The sequence below is a fragment of the Labeo rohita genome, chromosome 10 (genome assembly GCF_022985175.1).
Source record: "Labeo rohita strain BAU-BD-2019 chromosome 10, IGBB_LRoh.1.0, whole genome shotgun sequence".
NCBI classification, from domain to species: Eukaryota; Metazoa; Chordata; class Actinopteri; order Cypriniformes; family Cyprinidae; genus Labeo; species Labeo rohita.
The window spans coordinates 23,628,855-23,654,717 of NC_066878.1; the positions used below are offsets into that span (position 1 = coordinate 23,628,855).

At 36.3% G+C, this 25,863-nt stretch overlaps 1 protein-coding gene across 8 annotated transcripts; it reads left to right on the forward strand.

Moving 5' to 3' along the window:
- Positions 1-23,673, forward strand: tpm2 (tropomyosin 2 (beta)). 8 transcript variants are annotated; one of them, XM_051121364.1, is made up of 9 exons: positions 1-256; positions 1,842-1,967; positions 9,978-10,111; positions 10,374-10,491; positions 11,671-11,741; positions 12,199-12,274; positions 14,760-14,822; positions 15,805-15,874; positions 22,424-23,673. In XM_051121364.1, the coding sequence occupies exons 1-9, from the start codon at positions 143-145 to the stop codon at positions 22,504-22,506; spliced, it is 855 nt and encodes a 284-aa protein (XP_050977321.1). In that variant the 5' UTR covers positions 1-142; the 3' UTR covers positions 22,507-23,673. The 8 variants fall into 8 exon arrangements, with proteins under 8 accessions (XP_050977321.1, XP_050977320.1, XP_050977319.1 ...); XM_051121363.1 differs by lacking the exon at positions 22,424-23,673 and adding an exon at positions 16,451-16,873 and having other exon boundaries at positions 2-256; XM_051121362.1 differs by lacking the exon at positions 12,199-12,274 and adding an exon at positions 12,759-12,834 and having other exon boundaries at positions 6-256.
- Positions 23,674-25,863: the final 2,190 nt, after the last annotated feature.

Genomic DNA, 25,863 nt, shown 5'->3' on the forward strand with positions numbered 1-25,863 from the left:
TCCAAAAAAGACCAGCGTTTCTCTGGAGAGGATTCCAGCCGCCTCTCTGCCGCGCACTCAGCTTTGTCCGTCTCTGCCTCCGCTCCCTGAACAAGCTCTCCTCTTTCTCCTCGGCTGCTAGCAGAAAACCAAGAAATCCACAATGGAGGCCATCAAGAAGAAAATGCAGATGCTGAAACTGGACAAGGAGAATGCCATAGATCGCGCAGAACAGGCAGAAATAGACAAGAAAGGTGCAGAGGACAAATGCAAACAGGTAAATGGAATGAGTTTGGTGAACTAAAAAAACAGAGCGGTAGAAAACGGTTGTTTTTCTATTTGTTCCTGGGAAAAGCATAAAGAAAATTCAGAAAAAAGCTTTTTAATATGTGCTTTAAGTAAATCTTTTTTGATGAGTACTCAGAAATTGTTCATTTGACTTTCCATGTATATCTAGCGCATATGAATCATCAGTAATCATCTGCTCAGTGTCGTCAACTCTAAAAATTGATGATTAATCCCAGTTTATGGTCCAGCATCTCTGATGGGTTCAACTATTTTTAGGCTTGTTCCTTAAGACCCGTCAATCAGGACTAACTGAAGTGGTCGATGCCAAATATAGCGGTGTAAATATGTTAGTATATTTAAGTAGATGTACTTGATTACAACCATTTCATTAAGAGGCCTAGGTTGACAGGGACGAGATTTTCCACTATTTGATCACAAATAACAGCACAAATGAATCTGTCACTTTAAATTTATTTGCTGATCGTGAGGCATGAATTGTTCCATTGCAAGTGTATTTTATAGAGTCTGTCCTCAATATAACATGTTTTCTATAACGATTTCGCTAAAAGTTATTTTAATAAAGGCAAGGAGACTGTCGTTCTCCATAATGGAAGTGCAGCTGGCTTTCCCATGGGAGAAAAAACATGAAAGCACGTGTAATACGATATAGCTCATGAATCAGTGATCTCAGAATATCCCATTTATTACAGCTGGATTGGATTCTTCCACCTAGTTTATACGCTCCTGTAACTTAATGCATTTTTGGCTTAAATAACGTTATTTCTTGAAAGCCCAAGATGATGATGGCCCAACTCTATCTATTCTTATCCCAATGCCTTTGTTATCGAACCCCTGTTGGTCACCACACATGCTGTCCTTGATCTTTTTTTGTCCTGCTCCACCTTCATGGAATTGTTCAGCATAATAGGATCAAGGCTTTGTACCATCTGGAGCCATTTGACGCCAAAGCCACAATGCTTCTCATAACTGTCCCGGTCTGTCAAACGGAATAAAGGGAAGGCATCCGGCATGAGAGCATTGCTTTGACAACGTTCACTTGTTCTGTCATTCACTGTCGTTATTTTACACTTCTCAATTTATGACCAAAGTGCTACCTGCCTATAAAGCTGGGCTCTATTTTTGCAGCCGGCATTGTCTGCTCTGTTTCCATATGCAGAAGGCGGCTGTCCCGTTGGTTGGCTGGTTTATGACACTAAGCTACGTGTGATGTTAAAGTTAATGGGTGGTGGTTTACTTGACGTGTGTTAAACGGGTGGGTGGGGGTGACCAGCAGCTGCTTTAACATAACTTTGGCGTTTATAATTGTCTCCTCATGCCCTCCCCAAACAGCCCACCTAAATGAGACTCTCTGGATTTACAGATCATTATTTATCACCGGTGTAGGAATGAGTTCAAGATGGGGGACGCATTACTTCACAAGTAATGTTCTTCCAAAATGTGAAGAAACAGAAGTTTCTAAACCATTTTCTACCTTTACTTTGTGCTGTATTAATATTCAAATCACATCATTTGACTGTATCTTCAGTGCTTAATGTGTGTGTTTGTGTGTGTAGCTGGAAGAGGAGCTCTTGGGCCTGCAGAAGAAGCTGAAGGGTGTGGAGGATGAGCTGGACAAATACTCAGAATCACTGAAGGACGCTCAGGAGAAACTCGAGCAGGCCGAGAAGAAGGCCGCAGATGTGAGTGACACACAAATCATTAAAGATTCAACGTTCAACATCAACAATTATTATTGATTATATTCTAATTTATTATATACTACTTATAGTATTTTTAAAAGTATATATATATATATATTTTTTTTTTTTGAAAGACAAAAATTAATTTTATTTAGCAATGATTAACTGACCAGAAGTGATAAACAAAAAAAAAATACACACACATATATATATATATATATATCAATGTATCATGGTTTCCACAAAAATATGAAGCAACACAACTGATTTTAATAATAATAATAATAATAATCATAAGTGTTTCCTGAGCAGCAAATCAGCATATTAGAATAATTTCGGAAGGATTTTGTGACACTGGAGTAATAATGCTGAAAATTTAGTTTTGTATCACAGCAATATATTACATTTTACAATAGATTACAATAGAAAACAGTACTTTTTGAAAGTGTTTTTTGATTAAATAAATGCAGTCTTGGTAGGCATAAGAAACTTTCAAAAAATAATAAATATATATAATAAAGGTCTGTATTGTTTATTTCTCTGTTTACAATAATTCACCCAAAAAATAATACAATATTTGTAAAACGATATAAAACCTAATGTGACCCTGGACTACAAAACCAGTCATAAGTATCAATTTTTTGAAACTGAGTTTTATACATCATCTGAAAGCCGAATAAATAAGCTTTATTAAATCTAATCTGAGGGTGTGAAAATATCAAGATTAAAAAAAATTCAAGGATGTCCAAATAAAGTTGTCTGCAATGCATATTACTAATCAGTAATTACATTCTGATACATTTACGGGAGGAAATTTGCAAAATATCTTCATGGAACATGATTTATACTTAATATCCTAATGATTTTTGGCATAAAAGAAAATACAATATATTGTTGGCTATTGCTACAAATATACCCATGCTACTTATAACTGGTTTTGTGGTCCAGGGTCACATTTATTGAATGGTTACATTTCATAAAGGCATATTTAGGTCATATTTTACCCCATAATTAAAAGAAAACATATATTTAGAATTTTTTTTCTTAAGAAAATAAGGTCTATTTTAATACTAGATCATTACTAGATATATACAGATATATACTACACATACAAATTACAACAGATACATATGTTAATAATAGTAATAACACATATGTATCATAATGTTTCGCATTACAGTAGGCTACTGAGAACTGGGAGTGAAGAATGTCACAATATCAGAAATCCTATTCGTCCAAAAATAGGCCAGTTTTCAAGCATAATATCTAGACTTGAAAGTCAGTCAGAAAAGTTCAGGAGCAAGAACGACGCGTCCTCCTGTGGCTGCAGTCGGTATGATAATGTAAAGCGAGTCGAGTGTGGCGGTGGAGAGATCAGGCCGTTAATCACGAGAGCGGCCCGCGCTGATTGGGGCCCGTCTTGTCAACAGCTGCTCTGTTGCTCAGGTGCCAAACCCACCCACAGTATCACATTCTGTAAACACTTCATAAACACTGTCAGCACCTCACTGTCCAGCAGACTGAAATGTCCATCTTATGACTTCATCAAAGACCTTTCCGCATATGACTGCATTTTCTACTTCATTCTGTCTGTTTCAAACCTGTCATGTAACACGACCTCTGACCTTTCCACACTCAATATAAATCTCAATATCCAATACTCTTCACTGATGACCAAAATACAACATACCCAAAAGTTGCAAATGGTACTTCCATGGTCTTTTTTGGGCATGTTACCAAAAAAATACTATTTTTGGACATGTACCATGGTAGGGCAATGATATTCTTTATCACAGTATCATCTAATACCTTTTCATAGCTATTGAGAGCAATACTGTTGGGTCTGCAGTGTTAAATATTAGTATTTTGCAATTCAGGCCAATTCAATTGCTCACAAAGGCAGCTCTTGAAATACTCTTGAAAATACACCACTGTTACATATTGATCAAATATATTAATCACAAAAAAATTACAATCAGTAATCTTATTTAATTAATTAAACATGTTAATACACTACTAATTATTACAGAAGTATAATTTTCTAGGTTGTTTAAAAATGTACATCATGTTTTTTTAATGGAATAGTAGTGGAAGCTATGCAAAAGAAGAACACTGCTTTTTCAGTTGTATTTGTACAGCACTTTTCCCAATCCAAGTTGTTTCAAAGCAGCTTTACAGAAGATCAAACCAACTTAGAGCCCCAGTGATGTGACTAGCAACGAAGAATCACCTTAAGATCATCTGTTTAGGTAGTAAAGGAACACCCGAACTTCCTCTAGCATTGAAATAAATGTAAATATGTTAATTATTAACTAGTTACAGGTGAAAAGGGAAACTTCTTTGCTTCCAGTTCTTGCATTGAAATACGAGTCTCTTTTACCGCAGCTTCACTCACTGCGTGCGTACTGTATTTACACCATTAATACGTGGCCAAAAAAGGAAAACCATCAGAGGAATGCAGTTATTTGTTTACAGTGAAGTGATGTCATGATTTCCAGAGCTTCTGCTCAGTGTTTCATTGAATGGCTTGGTCTAAGGACTGTAAACTCAGATGCCTTTGAGCAAACATTTGACTGAAACATCCTGTTTTATGGTTGTAATTCGTTTGGAATTGATTTGACTAGACATAATGATGTAGAAAGTTTGTAAGCAGTAAGATTCATCTCTGAAATCAAATGCACCATTTGGGTACATATGATCTAGACAGATAAGTGAACAAGAATTCAATGGTCTGTAAGTAAATTTAAATCAATATATTTTTAAGCCATGTTGCGGTATGTGATTTATGCGAAAACATGTGAAACAGAGTGAAAAAGAGACTGTTTTATTCATCCCTTTATAGTTTGAAAAGTCCATTCTGGAAGAACTTGATAATACAGTTTATAATAATATGAAGATGTGCAAAGCTAGAAGCTGCTTTGTAAAAAGGGCAAGTGCTGTGTTTGTCCAATCAATTAGACTGACACAGTAGTGTTTAGGAATGTAAAGTGTGAAACTACATCTAATGAAGACCCAATTGTTAACCCTGTATAAATTATTCACGCTGTGAAACCCGGGGTTTAGAGTGACCCAGGGTTAAATATTTCAAGTGCAAAAAGCCCTAAACAGATCTTTTGTTCTGTATTGTGATGCACATCTCCTGAATTATCTAAAAAGGACAGGACTTGGTTCTATGTATGGGTTAGTGAATGGATTTTGAGGTGTGGGTGTTGCATTAACAATTGGAGGCAGATTAATAGGCTAAATGAGTAAAATCCAGCATACATTACCAAAAAGATCCAGAAGGTCCAGTTATGACATTGTGATTAAACATTACAAGGTCAAAACATGGATGAATAAATCAGCACAATCTACTCCATGCCTTTTGTTGTCTGATCTGGCTTTTTCAGCAAGTAAAATGTTACTTTAATTGTACAAACTTCCACCTTCAGCTTGTGGTTTATGTGTCTTTTTGCTGGGGAATCTATAACGATTTTTAACAAGTAAACATAAAAATATCTTTGAAATTATTTATTAATATTTCAATATGAATATTTACTGGACTGTAGCAACGTTCTTGGTTACCCATACATCAGAGTTAAAATGTGAGTATTAAATATCACAGATCTACACATAGTTGTTTATATGTGACCCTGGACCACAAAACCAGTCATGATGTATGGTTTGTTATGACAGGAAAATATTCGGCTGAGATACAATTATTTGAATATCTGGAATCTGAGGGTGCAAAAAAATCTAAATATTGAGAAAATCGTCTTTAAAGTTGTCCAAATTAAGTTCTTAACAATGCATATTACTAATCAAAAATTAAGTTTTGATAGATTTACAGTAGGAAATTTACAAAATATTTTCATGGAACATGATCTTCACATAATTTCCTAATGATTTTTGGCATAAAATAAAAATCAATCATTTTGACCCATACTATGTATTTTTGGCTATTGCTACAAATATACCCCAGCGACTTAAGACTTAAGGTTTTGTGGTCCAGAGTCACATATCAGTGAAAACTGAATTGCATTGCACATTAATATTATTCTACTGTAATAAGACAAGTTATTGGGAGATAAAAAGTGACAACTGTCTTTACTGTTGTAAAGACCTCATTGATCTACATGACAAACTACCAGAATTTCATCTTACTTTCTGGCAGTATAAATATCAGCAGCTGCACCAATGTTGCTCAATTTGGGCCTTTGAATAAAACTGATGTGCTTGTCCTTGAGTATGACAAAAAAACAAATCTGACTATAATTTCATATGCCAGGCTTTAGGTTAATTAAGTCATTGGTTTTTTTATGGTTCATTTTATGGATGAAGAATTTTTGCTGAATGCGTACGTCAGGCGTGTGGGCAATGGAAACCTCTACAGTGTGTTCACCTGTACTTTCACCTGCTGCTTCGAGCTCACCTGGAGCCTCGTCATCAAGTCAGGCGAATCAATTTAGGAAAATTTTTGGCAGAGCAGAGAAGCATCAGATTGAGGAAGCAACAAGTGTTGCAGCTGGATGGACTGAAAAGTCTCCTCTGGGAGGAGGAGCGCTGGATGAACGGGCTGCTCCTGCTTCTGTGCTCCTCACAGCCGAACGGCGGATCACCTGAAAGGTGCGCTGCGCCATCTGTTGTACCGGCGAAAACGAGCTCCTAGTTCAGCCCGACGGATGTTAGTTTCGCCCTTGGCGTGAATAGAGCGATCGTCGGCGACTCACGCGGAACTTTTCCAGGGGAAACTCACCTCTTTAGACGACGAAACTAACATGTTTAACATGAACGGTGTCTGATAAAGGCAAGATCACTGGAAAATATAACGATAGCGCTGCTGCTCCGCCCGCGTCGCGTTTAACATTAAAAACAGGCTCGGGAATTCGGTGGGAATGGCATCGGTAACATCCATAGAAGCCGTGAAGAGGAAGATCCAGACCCTGCAGCAGCAGGCGGACGATGCGGAAGACCGAGCAGAAATGCTGCAGAGGGAGGTGGACATGGAGCGGCAGGCCAGAGAGAGAGTGAGTGACCCGAGGAAACATTAATATTGGATTTGAGGCTCATTTTCATCCTGGGATACGGAGTGTTTGGCTGCAGCAACTCTGTTATTTATCTCTTTATTTACACTTGTTCACTTCAAAACATCCTGTTTATTGAAATACCAAAGTCCCTTTATTCCAGTCAGTTGTTTGTAGGAAAGGGGCCTCTTGCAGGCCACATGCAAGGTGCAGATGACCACAGTATGTGTATTAAGGGATTAGGTGTGCATGGCAAATATGGGCTGTAATTTCTTTCCTAAATACAATGTGTTTACATTCATATCCAAAATACAAAAATCAGTGCCACTAGGTGAAACTGTGCAGAATTAAATAATATTCACCAAAAGTGGTTTGATCTACATGTGGAGCACAGGAGTGAGTGAGAGCTTCTGACCTGTCAGATGAACTTGAGCTAATACGCTGGACATGAGAAGCTGATTAGGGTTTATATTAAGGGCGGTGATGATGACGCACACCCGCATAGATTCAAGTCATCTCTCACTTCGAAATCGAGCTCTTTCTACGACATGGACCTGTAAATATATGATGCAAGTGGTCAGTTAAACGGGTGTTTATGTGGTTTTAGTCCACCTGAATGTAGACACTTGAGTCCATCAGCCCACTGGCCCAAGACCAGATTAATCTGCTTGTGTACTTGTCTACCTGTAAGAAGTGTAGGCAGTTTACATGAAGGTAAACATCAAATTACACTTTTAAAAATAGTTAAAAAAAACAAAAAACTAATGCACTGTTAATGCATTGTTAATGTAAGGAAGGTGCACTGTGCAAGAGTTTTTTTTTTGTTTAAAAATGAACAAAAATCAGTAATTGAACAAGAACACAAACCAGTTTTTCAAAACTGTCTTCTTACTGTGTCCCTATTCACAATGGTAAGCTTATAGTAGTGCTCTATAGTGTAGCCGTCGGGTCGGATTTCATAGGAATTTTTTTACATCATTGGTCTTTGCATGCTGAAAGAACAATGCATTTGAGTTCTTACGTGCATTTTTATGCAGTACATATAGACTGTGTAACTTTTGGCCCTATAGACATTAGTCAGGGCAACGCCCTTTTTGTTTTTGGCAGAAACGAAAATGAGGCTGTGAGTGACAGAAGTGCATTCAGTAGATTGTACTGCTGATTAACAACAACATACAATTGTTCAGCCTGACAAATTTATATTTCCTTGTATATGCTTTATGCCAGAGCTCTCTCACTGACTTTTATTCTGCTCAGACACTTTAAAAATCAATCCAGGTTTGCTTTTAGAGTTATTAAAAAGCATCTGAAACATCTTATATGAGATTTTCAGTTGTGTTAGCTATTTTTATATTATAACCTGGATTTTAACCTTGCATGCAATAAAAAAAATCGCTATGGAAGCTGGCATGACTTTAACCTACAAACAAATCAGGTCATCTTTGTACTGAGCAGTGTCGTTTCACTAGATTAGGAGGAACTTTTGTTGTAAAGATGTCCTTGATGACATTAGTCTTGCATGTAATAGCTACAGGCATTTGTAAAATGCTACAACTTATTTAAAATGATAAACATCCATTAGTTCATGTTCATTATATGCTGAATTTGGGGAGATGATTAAACATTCCCACAGTTAAAGGGCTGATATAGTTTTGTTAGCATGTAGTTAGCTATTAAAGTGTTAGACAAACAGTTGATAGTGATCTCAACCCTAGTGAACTTTGCATTTTTAAAGTTTAACTTTAAAGCTTGCAAAGTATTCAGAGAGAATGTGTGCGACGGGAACTCCTGCTTTATCCAGTCATAAAAAAAGAGGTGTGAGTCATAATAATTACAGGGAATGCATGATAAAATGTATAGCTTAAATGAAAAGTAAGTTGCTTTGGATAAATGCAAAAATGTAACAATTCTGTTTGCTTAACAGTTGCATTGATGGATCTTTTAGTGCTTTTGAGGAAGAAATATTTTTTTAAAACCCTTATCACTTCTACTGCCCTCATCAATGACAAGGCTGTCATTTCAGGTTTAACAAGTCAGAATTACATGTAGTACAGTTAGTGCAAAAGTGTTTTTAGACAGTAATTGTTAGAATAAAATTGAAATATTTTATCAGGAATTGCAGGCCAGAGTAGAACATTGACGTCAGGGTCAATGAATGAGACAGACACAGGGCAGTTCACTCGGAGTCAAAGTTTATTGTGCTCAGGCGTTGTCTTATATAGCATGTCTAGGGTGCATAAGGTGTTAGACGAGAAGAAGCTGAAGAGAGTAAAATAAACTGAGACATGTATAAAAACAGAAGGGGCGAAACATGCAAATAAAATAACACATTGATTACAGTGGCAATGCACTGAATAAAATAAGAAACATAACTGGTTCAGACTGGATATGGCTAGTTCTATGTCTGCGAAGCTATGCAGCTATAAAAGGGTCAAAGAAGGTCACAAAAAAGAGCAGTGCAAATATATTTTCAGTAATCCTGTAATTGGTCCTCATAAATGTGTGTGAAATGAACATGCTGAACAAACAAAATGTGTAACCACGTCAGACATAATAAAGTAGTAACCTGCTGTGTCAAAAAATGAGTATCTGCTTTGATTCACAAGGGTTAAAAACACTGAATTTCACAATTCAGCTTTTCTTTGTCACATGAGACGCTGATACATTTCCAGAAGAGGCTAATATTAGAGTGAGTGTGTGTGTGTATTTCTGACGAGACACTGGACAGGATATGAAACGTTTGTCAATAAAATGTCAAAAGGTGTATTGATTGCAACTAACAATATATTTAAAAATATTTGAACAACAGTAAAAGCCTACCGTTTTTTCAAAAGGCCTATGTCTTGAGAAAACTATATAAAGAAAGAAACAAAGATATTAATGTTCTAAATGCAATTTTGCACTTGGACATTAATCTTAAGATTTTCACATTGCACATCACCGTCACATTATTTAACAAGGTTACTGCCAATTACATTTGCACTGACTGATTCTCCTGTGACGGCAGGCCGAGGCTGAGGTGGCGTCCCTGAACAGACGTATCCAGCTGGTAGAGGAGGAGTTGGACCGTGCCCAGGAAAGACTCGCCACTGCGCTACAGAAGCTGGAGGAGGCTGAGAAAGCCGCAGATGAGAGCGAGAGGTGTGACGGCTGCATCTTTAACATGGCACTCTCACTAAACACTATAACTGCACACCTGGGCTTTATTCACGGGGCAGTTTTTTTAATTTGACTCGCATCCTTTTTGTTTTTTTGACATATTTTCCACACTGTAATGGATCAGCCATAAGTTCAAGGTGTCATAAGTAAATACTATGAAACTGTTATGTTTAAACATGCTGAGTTTGCTTGTTCATTGTATTTCTGAGTGTAATACTGACAATGTGCTTATATCTCTGTACAGAGGAATGAAGGTGATAGAGAACAGAGCAACAAAAGATGAGGAGAAGATGGAGATCCAGGAGATGCAGCTGAAGGAGGCCAAACACATCGCTGAGGAGGCTGACCGCAAATATGAGGAGGTGTGCATGTCAACCGGCCTCAGATTATTAAATGACTGGAATGATTTTAAATCAGGCTGCTTATAACTAGCACCTTTTAACTGCCAGTATAACCTAAACGTTATACTGTAGTACCATCAAGTCATTCTATATCTCAGTAGCACTATGTATGACAATTTTTTGGACGTTTTACCTGGAATTTGTTTTGGAATTTGTTAGCCTTTAAGTTGGAACAGTGCACTTAAAAATGTGACCCTGGACCACAAAACCAGTCTTAAGTAGCACGGGTATATTTGTAGCAATAGCCAAAAATACATTGTATGGGTCAAAATTATTGATTTTTCTTTTATGCCAAAAATCATTAGGATATTAAGTCAAGATCATGTTCCATGAAGATATTTAGTAAACTTTCTTTATGTAAATATATCAAAACTTAATTTTAGTAATATACATTGCTAAGAACTTCAGTTGGATAACTTTAAAGGCAGTTTTCTCAATATTTAGATTTTTTTTTTTTTTTTTTTTGCACCCTCAGATCTCGGCCATATGTTGTCCTATCATAACAAACCATACATTGATGGAAAGCTTATTTATTCATGATATATAAATCTCAAAATCAACCCTTATGACTGGTGGTCCAGGGTCACACATATGAATAAATTAGTCATTAGGTTCTAGAAAAGCTTAAGAAGTTCCAGAAAGTCACAATGGTGGCAAAGTTTTATTGAAGATATAGAAGACATTATTTCTGGATTCAGAAATGCTCAGGATTCAGATGAAAGAAGAATAAGCTAAATCCATAAGCTTGCTGAAAATAATGAAGAAATTGTTTATAATATAATATTTATTCATTTAAGAATATATTTGAAGAGTTCCAATGCAAAAGCCTCTAAAAGCCATCTTGCTCAAAAATGAAATAACGATACTGAGCGAATACTGTCGACACATAATATATGTTCATCAAGTACTCGATTTGGCGATTTCTGTTGATGTGTCAGGTTGATATTTAAAGAGATGTTATATGCTTCTACTGAACATGCTGCTTTCTTGATGGTTGGAGTTAATATATAACCTAATCTTTTCCTGCATTATTGATTATTGGGGATTAACTTCCTCCTTCATAACCTGGCTTTACAGATCTGTGATATTTGTTATATATCTGTAATTGTAAAGTCAATTTGTGCGTTTGTTTGACTGTAGGTGGCACGTAAACTGGTGATTCTTGAGGGTGAGCTTGAGCGCTCTGAGGAGAGAGCTGAAGTGGCTGAGGCGTAAGTACATGCTTAATAAAATAAAAACCTGAATGCTATAAGAGTAAACTAGCACTAACATCATGAACACGCTTCATCTGCATTTGGATACCTGCTCCTTATTCAAATACAGTGTTAACAGAAATGTGCTGATTATATTAATTTGTTCAAAAACAGTGTGTGTAATATATATGTGTATATACATGCAGTGGTAACAAAAGTGCCTTACATTTGCATGAATATCTGAATTTAATATGCACGTGTGTGATACCTGAAACAAAGCTGCTTTAAGCAAATTTGTTGTTAAAAATATATTTTTTAATAATAACAGAAGAGTTCTCAGTGTTCTTTAACAACAGCAAGGTTTATGATTGTCCTTTCTCCCCGTTTTTTTAAAATGCATGATCCGTTGCTCCTTATCCTGTGACTCCCCCATTACCTCCCCCTTCCCCCATTGGCCCGTTTTGGACTAACCCAGTCGAGTCAGGCAGCTGGAGGAGGAGGTTAAACTCATGGACCAGAATTTGAAATCCATGATGGCCGGAGAGGAAGAGGTACTGCCGAGAGACTGATGTAGCACGCTAACGCCGGCTTCTCTTGACCTTTCCTCTCTTTCGGAGATCTGTGACCTCCTGTGCTGCTCTTCTCGACTCTGTCCCTGTGCAGATAAACGCATCTTTTGCAAAAGAAAAAGCGGCCTCAACTAGAACCTTGGGGAATACCACACTTTAATTACTGCTGCTGGGTTTATTTTTGATGTTTTATTATTATTATTATTATTTTTTTTATTATCTAAGTAGCCATTTTGCTAAATTTAAATCTTATGGTCAATAGGTGATAAGGAATTTTGGCCTCTCATGTGCTTGGAACTTTGAATGTTTCTAAGCTTCAGTCAAATTTTATGGGAATGACCTCATTGTTCCATTCAGGTTGGGGTCTCTTTTGCTAAAAAAAACGCTGCCTTTCCTGTCTTCTCAAAGTGCTGTCTCTCTCCTTTCCTCTGCTCTTTCCTTTCCTGCATCTCTTGCTGTGGTACAGCAAATCTGGTGACCTAGAGGAAGAATTGAAAAATGTCACCAACAATTTGAAGTCCCTGGAAGCACAGGCTGAGAAGGTAGGCAGAGCCCTCATAGTGTTTGTAGCGGTGAAAAGTCCAAATGCCCTGCTATTCATTTTCAAATTAGACTGACCACTTTTACAGGGCTAATTAGGGGTTCAGACATGTAGCGCTGAAACCCTATTGTTTCAGTGTTAGAATGGCTGAGGATCGACAGTCTCCATGTAAAACTGATCGTGCAGACCAAACCATAAGTCGTAGAAACTCGAAACTTGGTGAGATGGTAATACTCACACCGCCTACAAAGCTGCCAGGGTGCGCTACAGCGATCAAAAGTACAAAATCGCTCATAACACCTAAACCGTTGGTGGGCTTTGGCCATCGTGAAATTTTCGGGTATTTGGGAAAGGTATTTTTTGAAAAGCCTACTTTTGCGAACTAGTCCCAACCTTTTTGCCTGAATGGAACCAAACCAGTGCAAGACGATTCTCTGGAGAGTGAATTTCAGTAATTATTAAAAAAAGTTGAACTTTTGTCGCAAAGAGACTTCAAAATTTTGACTAAAATGGCGATAACAAAGAGATCTTTGCCAAATGCAGAACACATGTAATAACTGATTCTGAGGTCACATTAAAAAAAAGTTGCAGAGTTTGGCCACTTAGTGGATCTGTAAGAGGGGAAAAAAACATAAAAATGGCTATAACTATTCAGTTGTTTGTACTATCAACATAAAGATTGGTGTGCACAGCCTTGGTCCAAAGTGCCACAAGTGTCTCTAAGGACATTTGCGTATCTCAAAAAACATGGCTGCCATTGGTAAAAAGCATGCAAAGTTTTAGGGAGATCGGACCACAGCTGGATCTGTATAACGTTAAAAAACATATTTCTATGGTAAATTACCTGGATTTGCTAAAAATGCTTTTTTAATCTTTGGTTACAGGCTTGCTAAATAATATGTCATGTTTTTTCATATGTGCTTAATACCTTAAAGCACTTGAACCCGGTAGTTGTTGCTTGCAGCTATATTCTGTATTTGTGGTTGTAATGTAGGCAGAGCCCTCATAGTGTTTGTTGCAGTGAAAAATCCAAATGCCCTGCTATTCATTTTCAGATCAGACTGCCCATGTTCACTTTTACAGGGCTAATTAGGGGTTCAAGCGTGTAGCGTCAAAACCCTATTGTAATTGTTAGAATGGCTGAGGATCGACAGTCTCCACGTAAAACTGAGCGTGCAGACCAAACCATAAGTCGTAGAGACTTGAAACCAAACTTGTGGCTCATTTATTCCACAAGTGTCTATAAGGACATCTGTGTATCTCAAAAAACATGGCCGCCATTGGTCAAAAGCATGCAAAGTTTTAGGGAGATGGGACCACAGAGGGCGCTGCAACAGTCAAAACGTTAAAAAACATATTTATATAGTAAATTACCTGGATTTGCCAAAACTTTTTAAATGTTTGATTTAGGTGATTACAGGCTTGCTAAATAATATAAAATGGCCTTAAAATGCCTTAAAGCACTTGTACCCCGCTAAATGATGCTTGCAGCTATACTCTGTATTTGTGGTTGCAACGTTGATCTTTGTACAACAAATTATGGTTTCACATGTGGTGTACATGTCGTTTGTTCTAGTTTTAACATTTTGATTATCTAAACCAAAAAAATAAGATCCCCCTTGTTAAAGCAGCTCTGTATACAGGCCATTAAAAGTGAATGGATCCCCTGTTGGAGTAAATAAGCTTTCTCATACTCACAGTCTCTGTAGACTTCACTGCCTTCTTTATTGCCAAAGCTGCAATGTTGTTCTTCTGATTTCATATGCAATGTATTTTAGTATTATGTAGTGAGTATTTAACCTGTACAGAGTTAAAACCGTCAAGGCATAATCATTGCACAATTACAAAAATTGCTTTTGCTTTTCAGTTTGTCCTCACACAATGATAGCTGCAGCATCACTAATTAATTTTTGATTTATTCCCCAGTACTCCACAAAGGAAGACAAATATGAAGAGGAAATCAGAGTACTGACTGACAAACTCAAAGAGGTGAGTTGATGAAAACTCAGCACTACTGGGCTTGCTCCTTGCTATAAGAACAAGTGGTTTGGCCCATTTGAATTCGACATCGTCATATTATACACTACGTTATGGGAACCTTCGCTAAAGCCATCTGAAACCAGATTAAACAACCTTAACCATGGAAGCTGCAGCGATGTAGGAAACTGTAAAACGTGATCATGCCATACACAATGATAATTGCAAGCTTCAAGTGAGTGCACACAAGCACCACGCCTGTAGAAATTAACAGTGCACTTACTAACACTTTGTTAGTGAATACGGATGTACACAGTTTCCTTATCGTGGATTCCAAAGGCGCATGTTTAAATACAGACTCAAATCTTATCTTATTACCAGAAGTCACCTGGTAGGTTATTGATTGCAAGAGATTTTATGTATGGTTTTATGATTTTATTTTATTTGCAGTTTTATGACCAGGGTTGTTAATGTGCTGATTGTTGAGTGAACACGACAGTTCAGATTTGAGAGTATTGTCACCGATTACGTTTAATTAAAATACTAAAAAAGACATAATTACAATTGCTTAAATGTTGACACTGGCTCACTGAAATGCTCAGTCCTCCAATGCGACGTTGAACTTTATCTCAGAGATAAAAAGAAAAGTTGAAAGAAGAAAGATCTTAATCGCTGGCAAAAGATAGGATGCATTTGCAGGTTTGGTTTCACTTGATTGTACGTTCACAGTCACTTCTTTATGCTCTTTGTGTTCTAAAGTTTCCCTTTATCGTTTCATCAAGTAAGAAACGCCTTCAAACAATTCAGTGTGTGAAAATAAATAATTCAGACTGACTTACAATCCATGTCAGACCGTTTGCAAACCGTTTGATCACCGTTACGCATATGGCTGTTGTTCATGTAATATTTCTGAAGTATTTTTGAGGAAAAAGAATCCTAGTGTAATTTTATATTGAGGAAATTCATTAAAATATGTTAATTTTCTTCTCTCTAGGCTGAAACGCGTGCTGAGTTTGCTGAGAGGTCTGTGGCGAAGCTTGAGAAGACCATTGATGATTTAGAAGGTACAGTTTCAAGATTTATTCTGCTGCCTGTAAATCGTGACTGTACTGACAAAATAACAGGAATCTCCTTGTGTTTTTGCTGGTTCACTCACTTCTAATTATAACTTATTCCCTCCCATGTTTTGTAAACCAAAATAATTAATGGGAAAACGGAGCAGATAAGAGCTGGTTGTCATATACTAACGTTGCTTGCAGCTAGTGTGCGTTTCTGACAGATGGATCTAGTGTCTTTTGGTGGACTCGAACTGCATGTCATCTGTTTTTGGTGAGGTGACTCTGACACCTTAGACATTCAGTGAATAAGTAGACGACACGTGAGAGCATGTAGCATGGGATTTTGCGGATGGAGTTTCTTTTTTAGAGTGACTGATCAAGACGACTTGAAGTGAGCTTGAAAATTATGCGTGTGCCAAGGTTCTAACCAAGATTTCGTACTGATTGCTTGTTCAGACATGTTGAAATTGGTCTTTATAGTCCTTCATCTCACTGTATTATTTTGTCTTTTTCTGCTACTTGTTTCGTTCTGTCCATCTCATGTGTCTGTCTGTCTGTGTTCTCCTCTGGGACGATGTACAGATGAGGTGTACGCTCAGAAACTGAAGGGTAAAGCCCTCAGCGAGGAGCTGGATCTGGCTCTAAACGACATGACTACTCTTTAAGCGCTCTCTCTCTCTCTCGGTCTCCTTCTCGTCCTTCTCCTCTCCTCTTCCGTTTGCATTGTCCATTTGGCTAATGGTTTTCTGTCTGTTTTTCTCCATGTGACTGTGAATCGGACATCAGGCTTTGTTGTTCAGTCTGATTTGATGGAGCTCAGGCCGCAGCTCAAGTTTTGTGTCGTGTCTTTCTTTCCTGTCTTTGTGATCTGTAATGGAACGGTCAACAGAGGTTCTTCATAAGCCCGATGTTTGGCTGAGTAACTTTCATAATGTTGACACTTCCATGTGCCCGCCGCTGCTTTACTTTATCCTGCTGCTGTAATAAATGCAAAAAATGTCTTCATTCTGTTTCCTTCTGTTTCATGATTTCTGTATTTGTGCATTTGGCATTATGAAGGTTTGTCATACGTTTTATGTGTGAAACTGAATAATTCAGGTTGTGACAAGCAGATGTCCAGTGAATTGGTCTGCACCCAAGAACAGACTGAACAGAGCTACCAAAAACTATGCTTGTTTCAGGGAGGCAGCATGTATGTAAAAGAGATATGTAGAGATAATATATATATATGTATATATATATATATATATTCTGAAGGTGAAATTTTAAATCAAAATTCATAATTTTTTTTTTTCTTAATGGAATATTGGAGTATTCTGTATATTATTTATTTATCTTAGGGCTATATATATATATATATATATATATATATTCTCAAGTTGAAAATTAAAATTCTTATTTTTTTTATGGAATATTGGAGTATTCCGTATATATAAATATAAATATAAATATATATATATATATATATATAGAATATAGAATACTCCAATATTTTATTCCACATAATCTCTTTGTGTATTTAATCATACAGTAAATGTGAAATTTGCCTCGGTATCACAGTGACATCTCTTCTCTGGTGTGGACAATGATCCCTTCTCTTCAACAGCCTGTCAATGGCATCGCATCACAGCAGTCAGCAATTGACAATGATCCCTACAATCATTTCCACACCTTTGAAAAAAAAAAAACACGGGCGCCCGCATTTGTTGGTTCATGCCGACTTTCAAAATATGGCCATATGACAGCAAACACTAAAACTGTCTTCCTAATGCTGGGAGACATATTACTCACCATTATGCATACATTTTCAAAGCATATTATCTTTTAAAATATTATCTTTTATAATATTTTTATATGCAGTGCTGGGTAGCAACTGAGTACATGTAATCTAGATTACATAATCAGATTCCAAAAATTACATGTTAAAATACTCGTGATCAGACTACAGTTGCTTTTTTATTGATTATATGATTACGTATTATTCACACAGTGGCAATAAATTATTCATTATTTATTGATTTAACCATGTATTACTATGTCTTTGGAAGGCTTCTGTCTTTCGAACACATTAAAATGCACAAATTTATCTTATTTCTTGTCTACATGTAATGCAAGCATTCCCAAAACTTTTCTGGTCAGCTGAACCTCTTTCACTTAATATATTTACTTGAGATTAAGTTAATTATTAAATGATTAGTTCACTTCCAGAACAAATTTACAGGTAATGTACTCGCCCCCTTGTCATCCAAGATGTTCATGTCTTTCTTTCTTCAGTCGTAAAGAAATTGTTTTTTTTGTTTTTTTTGAAGCAAACATTTCAGGGTTTTTCTTCATATAGTGGACTTCAATGGTGCCCCGAGTTTGAACTTCTAAAATGCAGTTTCAATACAGCTTCAAATGGCTCTAAACAATCCCAGGGTCTTATCTATTGAAATGATTGCTTATTTTCTGAAAAAGGTACAATTTACATACTTTTTAACCTCAAATGCTTGTCTTGTCTAACTCTGCGTGAACACTGTGCATTGGGGTCAGTACAGTTAGGGTATGTCGAAAAACTGCCATCTCGTTTTCTCCTCCAACTTCAAAATCATCCTACATCGTTGCAGAAGTACCAACTCAGTGTTTACAAAATGAATGTGCAGAGGAGGTCAAATGCCCTTTTACAAGGTTCAAGGTAAAACAGCGATGATAGGACGATTATTATTTTTTTTTTCTCAGAAAATAGCCAATTGTTTGACTAGATAAGACCCTTATCATTAGTTGAGCCCTTTGAAGCTGCATTTAAACTGCATTTTGGAAGTTCAAACTCTAGGGCACCATTGAAGTCCATTATATGGAGAAAAATCATGAAATGTTTTCCTCCAACATAATTTCTTTACGACTGAAGAGAGAAAGACATGAACGTCTTGGTTGACAAGGGGGTTAGTACATTATCTGTACTTTTTGTTGTTGTTGTTGTTGTTGTTGTTGTTGTTGTTGTTCTGAAAGTGAACTAATCATTTATGAAACACCTTTACATATTTACATTTCTCTGTTGTTGATTAGTGGTCACATGTCATGCAGGTAAACAAAAAATATTTAATGTTTTTATTAAGTGTTTTCTTTTGATTGTTGTTATTTTAAAAAGAATGATTTAAATTTTACCTTATAATAATTTAATTAAATATTAACTTTTATTAAACTCATGAACCCCCTGCAGGCCCTTCATGAATGAACAACGAATAGAATATACATTTTTTCTTTGCATTATTATATCAGTATATTACAATATTCTTTTTAAATCAATGTGATAAACAAGTTAGGTCAAAGTAATCTAAAAGTAAGCATAAAGTAGGCTGATTATATTACCTAAAATGTGTAAAGGATTTGTAAGCAATCCACCCAGCTCTCAGACACTTTGAGAATTCATAGCCATGGTCTACTTTTCTGTCTTCGAATCAGTGTCATTATTTTTAGAAATATATATTTAATTTGACACAAATATGTTTATGTTTAGAACAAAATAGTGACCTGGTGTACAAGATTTTTCTGTTCTGGATATGGACTGTGGGTATATTAATTAAAATGAGCAATAAGCTCAGAAACATGTTTTATGCAAATATGAAAGATTGATCAACGCAGTGCAAACACAGGATCTCCTTCAACGTACTTAAAATAGCTGCAAATTGATAAATGTTTTTGAAAGTTTTGGCGTTCATGTTTCTTGTCTACAACTTCATAATGATGCTATAGTTATGACTGTCATCATTATCAAGGTGAGGAGTGATTACTAGATCAAAACCACTGATGCTGTTCTTAGAATCTATATCTAGATTGCTTTGTCTTCCTTAATCTTTTTGTCTTCCCTGTGTTTAGGCACTAAGTTTAACTAGGTTTCAGCCTTGATAGGTTTATTCCAAATGTTGGTATATTGCAAAAACCTGGATGACAACATCAAGATATGAACATTTTTGAAAAGCATGTATACACAGTATACAGTAGTCAACATCTGAAGTGGATCAAAACCTTTCAAGGGTTACTCCACCCCAAAATGAAAATTTTGTCATTAATCACTTACCCCCGTGTCGTTCCAAACCCGTAAAAGCTTCTGTTGTCTTCGGAACACAATTTAAAGGGGTCATCGGATGCTAAGTTCACTTTTACATGTTGTTTGAACATTAATGTGTTGGCAGTGTATGTACAAATCTACCCTATAATGATAAAAATCCATGCAGTGGTTTTTAATTAATCTGTAAAAATAATATCCCCTTTTTCAAATCGAGCCGTTCTCAGATGCCTGTAGTTGTTGCGTCACACCAACAGAGGCCGCTCCCACGATAGTTGATTGACATGAGCGTCTTACCTCAGATCAGCTGTAACAGTCCGACCTCTTTTGTTTGGATGCCGGAGCAGGGATGTAAGTTAGACAAGAATATCTCCGATTGAGTGATTGAGGTGTTGTGTTGCTGGATGTAATAATGAACATAGTGGTCATCATTTACTCCAGACATCTGAGCTGCTGAAGATGCAGTGGATTATGTTTGTTTGTGAAGGGAATGCGCCTCCCGATCTATATATATATATATATATATATATATATATATATATATATATATATATATATATATATATATATATATATATATATATATATATATATATATATACATATATATCTGTCTATGTTCGCGCAAATCATTCATGATCCAGCTTCACTTACAGCAGAAGTGAGTATAAGGGTCTTTTTATGAATATTTGCGAATAACGTGCTAGTTAGCAAGTTTAGCGTCTAAATGCGGCTAAAGTAAACAGGCTCGTCACTCCACAGAGAGAAGAGAGGGGCGGGGCGAGCAGAGCTCATTAACATTTAAAGCAGCCTTGACCAGATTGGGATGATTTTTGCAGAGCTCATTTTGACAAGGTAAAAAGGGTGTTGTTTTACACAACCTTTGAGAATTTTTAACCAAAGTATATTATAGACTTTTCATTAAGACCCTAAAGAATCATATCAACTTGTGGAAAATGGTCATCCGATGACCCCTTTAAGATATTTTGGATGAAAAATATCTGTCCCATTGATAATTGCCAGGTAAATACCACTGTAAAGACCCAAAAAAGTCTGAAAGGCGTCGTCAGAATAGTCCATCTGCCATCAGTGGTTCAATCTGAATTTTATGAAGCAACGAGAATACTTTTTGTATGCAAAGAAAATAAAAATAACGACTTTATTCTGTTCTCTGTCAGTTGCGTCAGGGGGATACGTATTCTCCGTTTATTTATGCTTTGATTCGAACGAAAACAGAGAACAGTGTATACTGTTTGCGTACGGGGATACTATCAAAAATGGTGCTATGGTGACACGGAGGAGACAAATTTTTCAATAAAGTAGTTATTTTTGTTTTCTTTGCGCACAAAAAGTATTCTTGTAGCTTTGTAAAATTATGGTTGAACCACTGATGGCAGATGGACTATTTTGACGAAGTCTTTCATACTTTTATTGGGTCTTAAGAGTTGTATTTACCTGGCAGTCAATGAGACAGATATTTTTTTATCCAAAATATCTTAAATTGTGTTCCGAAGACGAACGAAGCTTTAACGGGTTTGGAACGTGGAAGTGATTAATGACAAAATTTTCATTTTGGATGGAGTAACACTTTAATCAAATTTTAAATTTGTCCTAAAACCAAAACAATACCCATTCTTGTCTTAGGACAACTTTGATTAACTTTTTTGATCCACTTCTAATTTTGACTAACGTTACTGTATACATATATAATCTTGCTTAAGGTATTTTTTTTCCTGCTTATTTTTTTGAATGATCAGAAATTTGGTCTGAAACAACTGTCAATTCTGTTTTGCATTATTACCCCAGCTGTGAAAATGGTTGTGTATTCCTGTTTTTAATCACATAATTTTGTAATGTTGTTACAAACACAGCCTGTTCGGAGTTGGTTGTGTCATTGACAGCTCCTTCAAAATGCTCTGGCTTTATTAAATATTAAATGCTTCCATATTACACAAACTGCAGATGGTCCAAAAACATGGCTTCTTGTTGATAGCTGGTTTGACAGAAGAACAAAACTTGACAAACTCATAAAAGGTGCTAATAAATGGAATATGGAAACAGTGAACTCCAAAGAACTGTTGTCCTTGAGGTTTTGTAGCTTGATGAGTGCACAAGGGTGTAGATTAATTCCAGGGATGGTTATATTACAGGATTAGGTACAGACATCACCAGTCCATGTTTAGAGAGCACAAAATTCAACATGTTTGATTTCTGATGTGTAGAGATGAATTAATTTGCATGCAAGCTTGACATTTCCAAAACAAGGGTTGCACTTTGTCTCAGCACTGAACCAAGATTTCTCCAGGAAGAAGCATCAAAAATAGATCTGAAAAGACTGCATCATTAATTCTGAGAAAATGTTATTATGCTAATTTAGTTTGTGTATACACTACATGAAACAATCTGGTTTCTTAGAAAATGGTCAACAATTATTTTGTCATTCCTGCTTGATTCTGGCGCTGTAAATGAAGGCTGTCTCACCAAATCTCTTTTTGTTTTCACATCACCAGAGAAACTGGCCCAGGCCAAAGAGGAGAATCTGAACATGCACCAAGTGCTCGACCAGACCCTTCTGGAGCTCAACAATTTATAAAGATAAAGTCTTACAGCACACTAAGCTTCCAGCGGGGCTTGACACACATGCTTTCCAACTCTGGCCATACGGAGGTGCAGCTCTTTGCTTTGATAAGTGAATGTCTTAGAGTCACACACTTGCCATTTTCTTTCCAAACAACCCGATGCAAACAACGTCTTGCAATAGTAGCAAAGCCAGCAGTATGTTAAACAAATCATTTACTTGGATTTGTAGTATTTGTAATGAATCCATTGTGATCTTCTAATCTGATTTATTCTAAATGTCATGTTTACTGCAAATGTTGTTTCCTCCAAAGTAGCTTTCTGACCTCAGCTTAAAAAAAAAATACTGTAATTCTCAGCGTTGGGTTTAAAATACCAACAATTGAAATGAAGGTTTTCATGTAATGAATTCACTTTTGAGGTTGCTGTTTTTTAAGCATTTATATTGATTTGTACCAAAAGGCACAGCTGTGATTGTAACTAATGTGTCATACACACGTCAATCATATCACCAGAATTGTAATATGAATGGTTCAGTATGCAGTGCTGCAAACTCGTGGCCTTTCAATGAATTTCGTTGTTTCAAATGCAATATATGTCATTTACACGCAGATCTCATGTCCTGCTCCCAAGGAAGAGGGTCCAAACTTAATTTGTGCTGATAAGATTTTGTGAAACAGCAACTGTAGGCAACACTAAAGCATCTGTGATGATTATATAAAATTGGGCCTGTAAGACATGGCTTACATTTTTGACAAATGTTTGCAAACTTTTCTTCTGTCTGTTTGACAGATCCGACCAAATCTGTGAAGAATAACAGTCATGTAATGAAGGTGATAATACTAATACTAATACTAATTATAGGGTTGGATGAGATTGCTGAAGCTATGTTATTAATTCTTTGTTATACATGTGAAAGAATGTAATGGATTTGATTAATTAGGGAAAATATTTTTTACATTGCTTAAAAGTCTTCTCTTTGTCTAACTCCCTCTAATGCAAATCACTATGTAGTAAATCCTAGAAGAGAAAAAAACAAAGCATTATAAAAGGGAATAACATACGGATCATTCTTGCACACATTTTTAAATAATTCCTGCAATTTTTATGCATCACCCATTTATGTATCCTATGCAATTGTTTGAGCTGTTTGATTAAAATTATTAAAACATTGAAAATAGAATTTTGCCTTTTGTGTACCTGCCAACTTTTTTTCCTTTTTTTTTTAAATTGATAAATCGTGTTCTTAAGATGTCTGACAATAACAGAGATTGAAAAATAAGACAATAACAAAGAAAAGAAGACTGAACAGTTTATGGAATGATTTTACCCTGTGAATGTGTATTTGTCCCTTGCCATAGTAAGTGTTTATGCTTTAGTGAGACAAAAAAACGTACATTTAATAAGCAGACTGTTGCTGTTTTATTTATTAGAAAACCCCTTAAAACCTCTTGGAACTGTGGCCCTCATTTCAGCTTTTTAGCATAAGACTGCAAAATAAAAAATATGTAAAATGAACATGTTAATAATTCCGAATGCACTTTCTAATTACACTTTTATCCAAGGTGACTTGTTTTGAAGTCTAGATTTGATCAGTTCATGCATTCCCTTTCAATCAAAGCCCATGGTCTTTATAACACCATGCATGCTCTGCAATTGCATTATTGACAACAGACTCCAGAGAATCTTTCTGAACTATTCAGAGAGCAGCAGAGCGGCGTTGGACTAGTTTGCAAAAGTAGGTTTCACCACAAATCTAGATGTGTACTTGAGATTTTGTGAACCAAAATGTGCTTCCCTTTATTGTAGCGCCTCCTGGTGGCCATTCAAGTAGGGGTTCTTGTTTCTATTTAGCTAGCAATAGCGCCACCATCCCAACAAGGTTAAATTCTCTATGCCTTATTTTTTATTCAGTTGCCAGTTGATAATGCTAGGATATGTAACTGTCCAAACGGCCCACAAAGTGAAATTATAGGCCTGTCCCAAAACCCCACATAAGTGCATGCAGCAACTAGTGTGTGTTTAAAATGATCTCAGGTGTAAAAATACCAGCACTCAGTACTCAAACCCACGCTACATATAATAATACTTCATGTAGTGCAGTGGTTCTCAACCACGTTTCAAGACGCCCACGAGAGAGTGAACATCTAAGAGGAAGTGCAGTGTTATTAAAAGCCAATTAAATGCATCAGTTTACAACAGGGGTCACGAGACCCGGTCCTGGGGGGCCGGTTTAGCTCCAACCCTAACCAAACACACCTGAACCAGCTAATCAAGGTCTTACTAGGTATATTTGAAACTTCCAGGCAGGTATGTTGAGGAAAGTTGGAGGTAAACTCTGCAGGACACTGGCCCTCCAGGAACAAGTTTGGTGACCCCTGGTTTACAACATGCACAGTAAATGCTTACTATGTTTGATCTCTGTGGAACAGTACATGAGTTTTGGTCAAATTAAATACATTCATTTGACATGATTTGTAGGGTCTTCACACTATTTATGTTTAAAAAGTTTAAAAAGGCTCAGTTATTTCAGTATGAATCCTCCCCGTACCATATATGTGTTTGTTACAACACTGAATAATGAGAGGTTGCATTCTTTCTCTCTGTGGCTTGTCAATGACTTGGATCTGTTCCAGCAATATCACACAAAAGCACTCAGATCAGTTCAGCTAAAGCTGCACCACCGTTTCCATTTCTAGGGTTTAAATAACAACAGTTAGTAACAAGGAATAAAAGCTAAAAGAAATGTCTTTTACTACATTATTGTAGTTATTTTTAAAGCAATAAACAAAAAAGAAATAAAAATGAACAAACTTTATAGTTGGAGATTATATTAGTGATGCAACATAGATTTACACTAGACTAAAACAACCAAAACACAGAGAGGAAAACTTTGTATTACAGAATTATAATTCTACTCACTGCTGTAGATTTAGGGTAGGTTGGGGTAATTGGTTGCTGTTCTACACAAATATTCACCAGAATTGAATTTTTTTTACAGTGTGTGCATAAATCATTAAGCAAGTTGGTATTCTGATCATATTTTTTTCCAAGCACATTTTACCAATTCCAAACCACATCAGTCTTAATGACTACTAAAAATTTTGTATTTAATTATTTATATGCAATATATAATTGTACATGAATGCTGGAAGTGAAACACTCCTTATATTCACGTGTCCATAATTATTAGGCAGGTTTTCTTTTACAGATAAAATGAGCCAAAACTCAGACTGAAAGTCAAAAATTATTAAATGCCCATAAGAAATATTCCAAACTAATGCAATACTAGAATACTAGAAAGTTAAGGCATGACCACTGGATAAAGAAATGCTCATTGGGTCAGCAGAATCAGAAAAAACAGGTGAAGAAA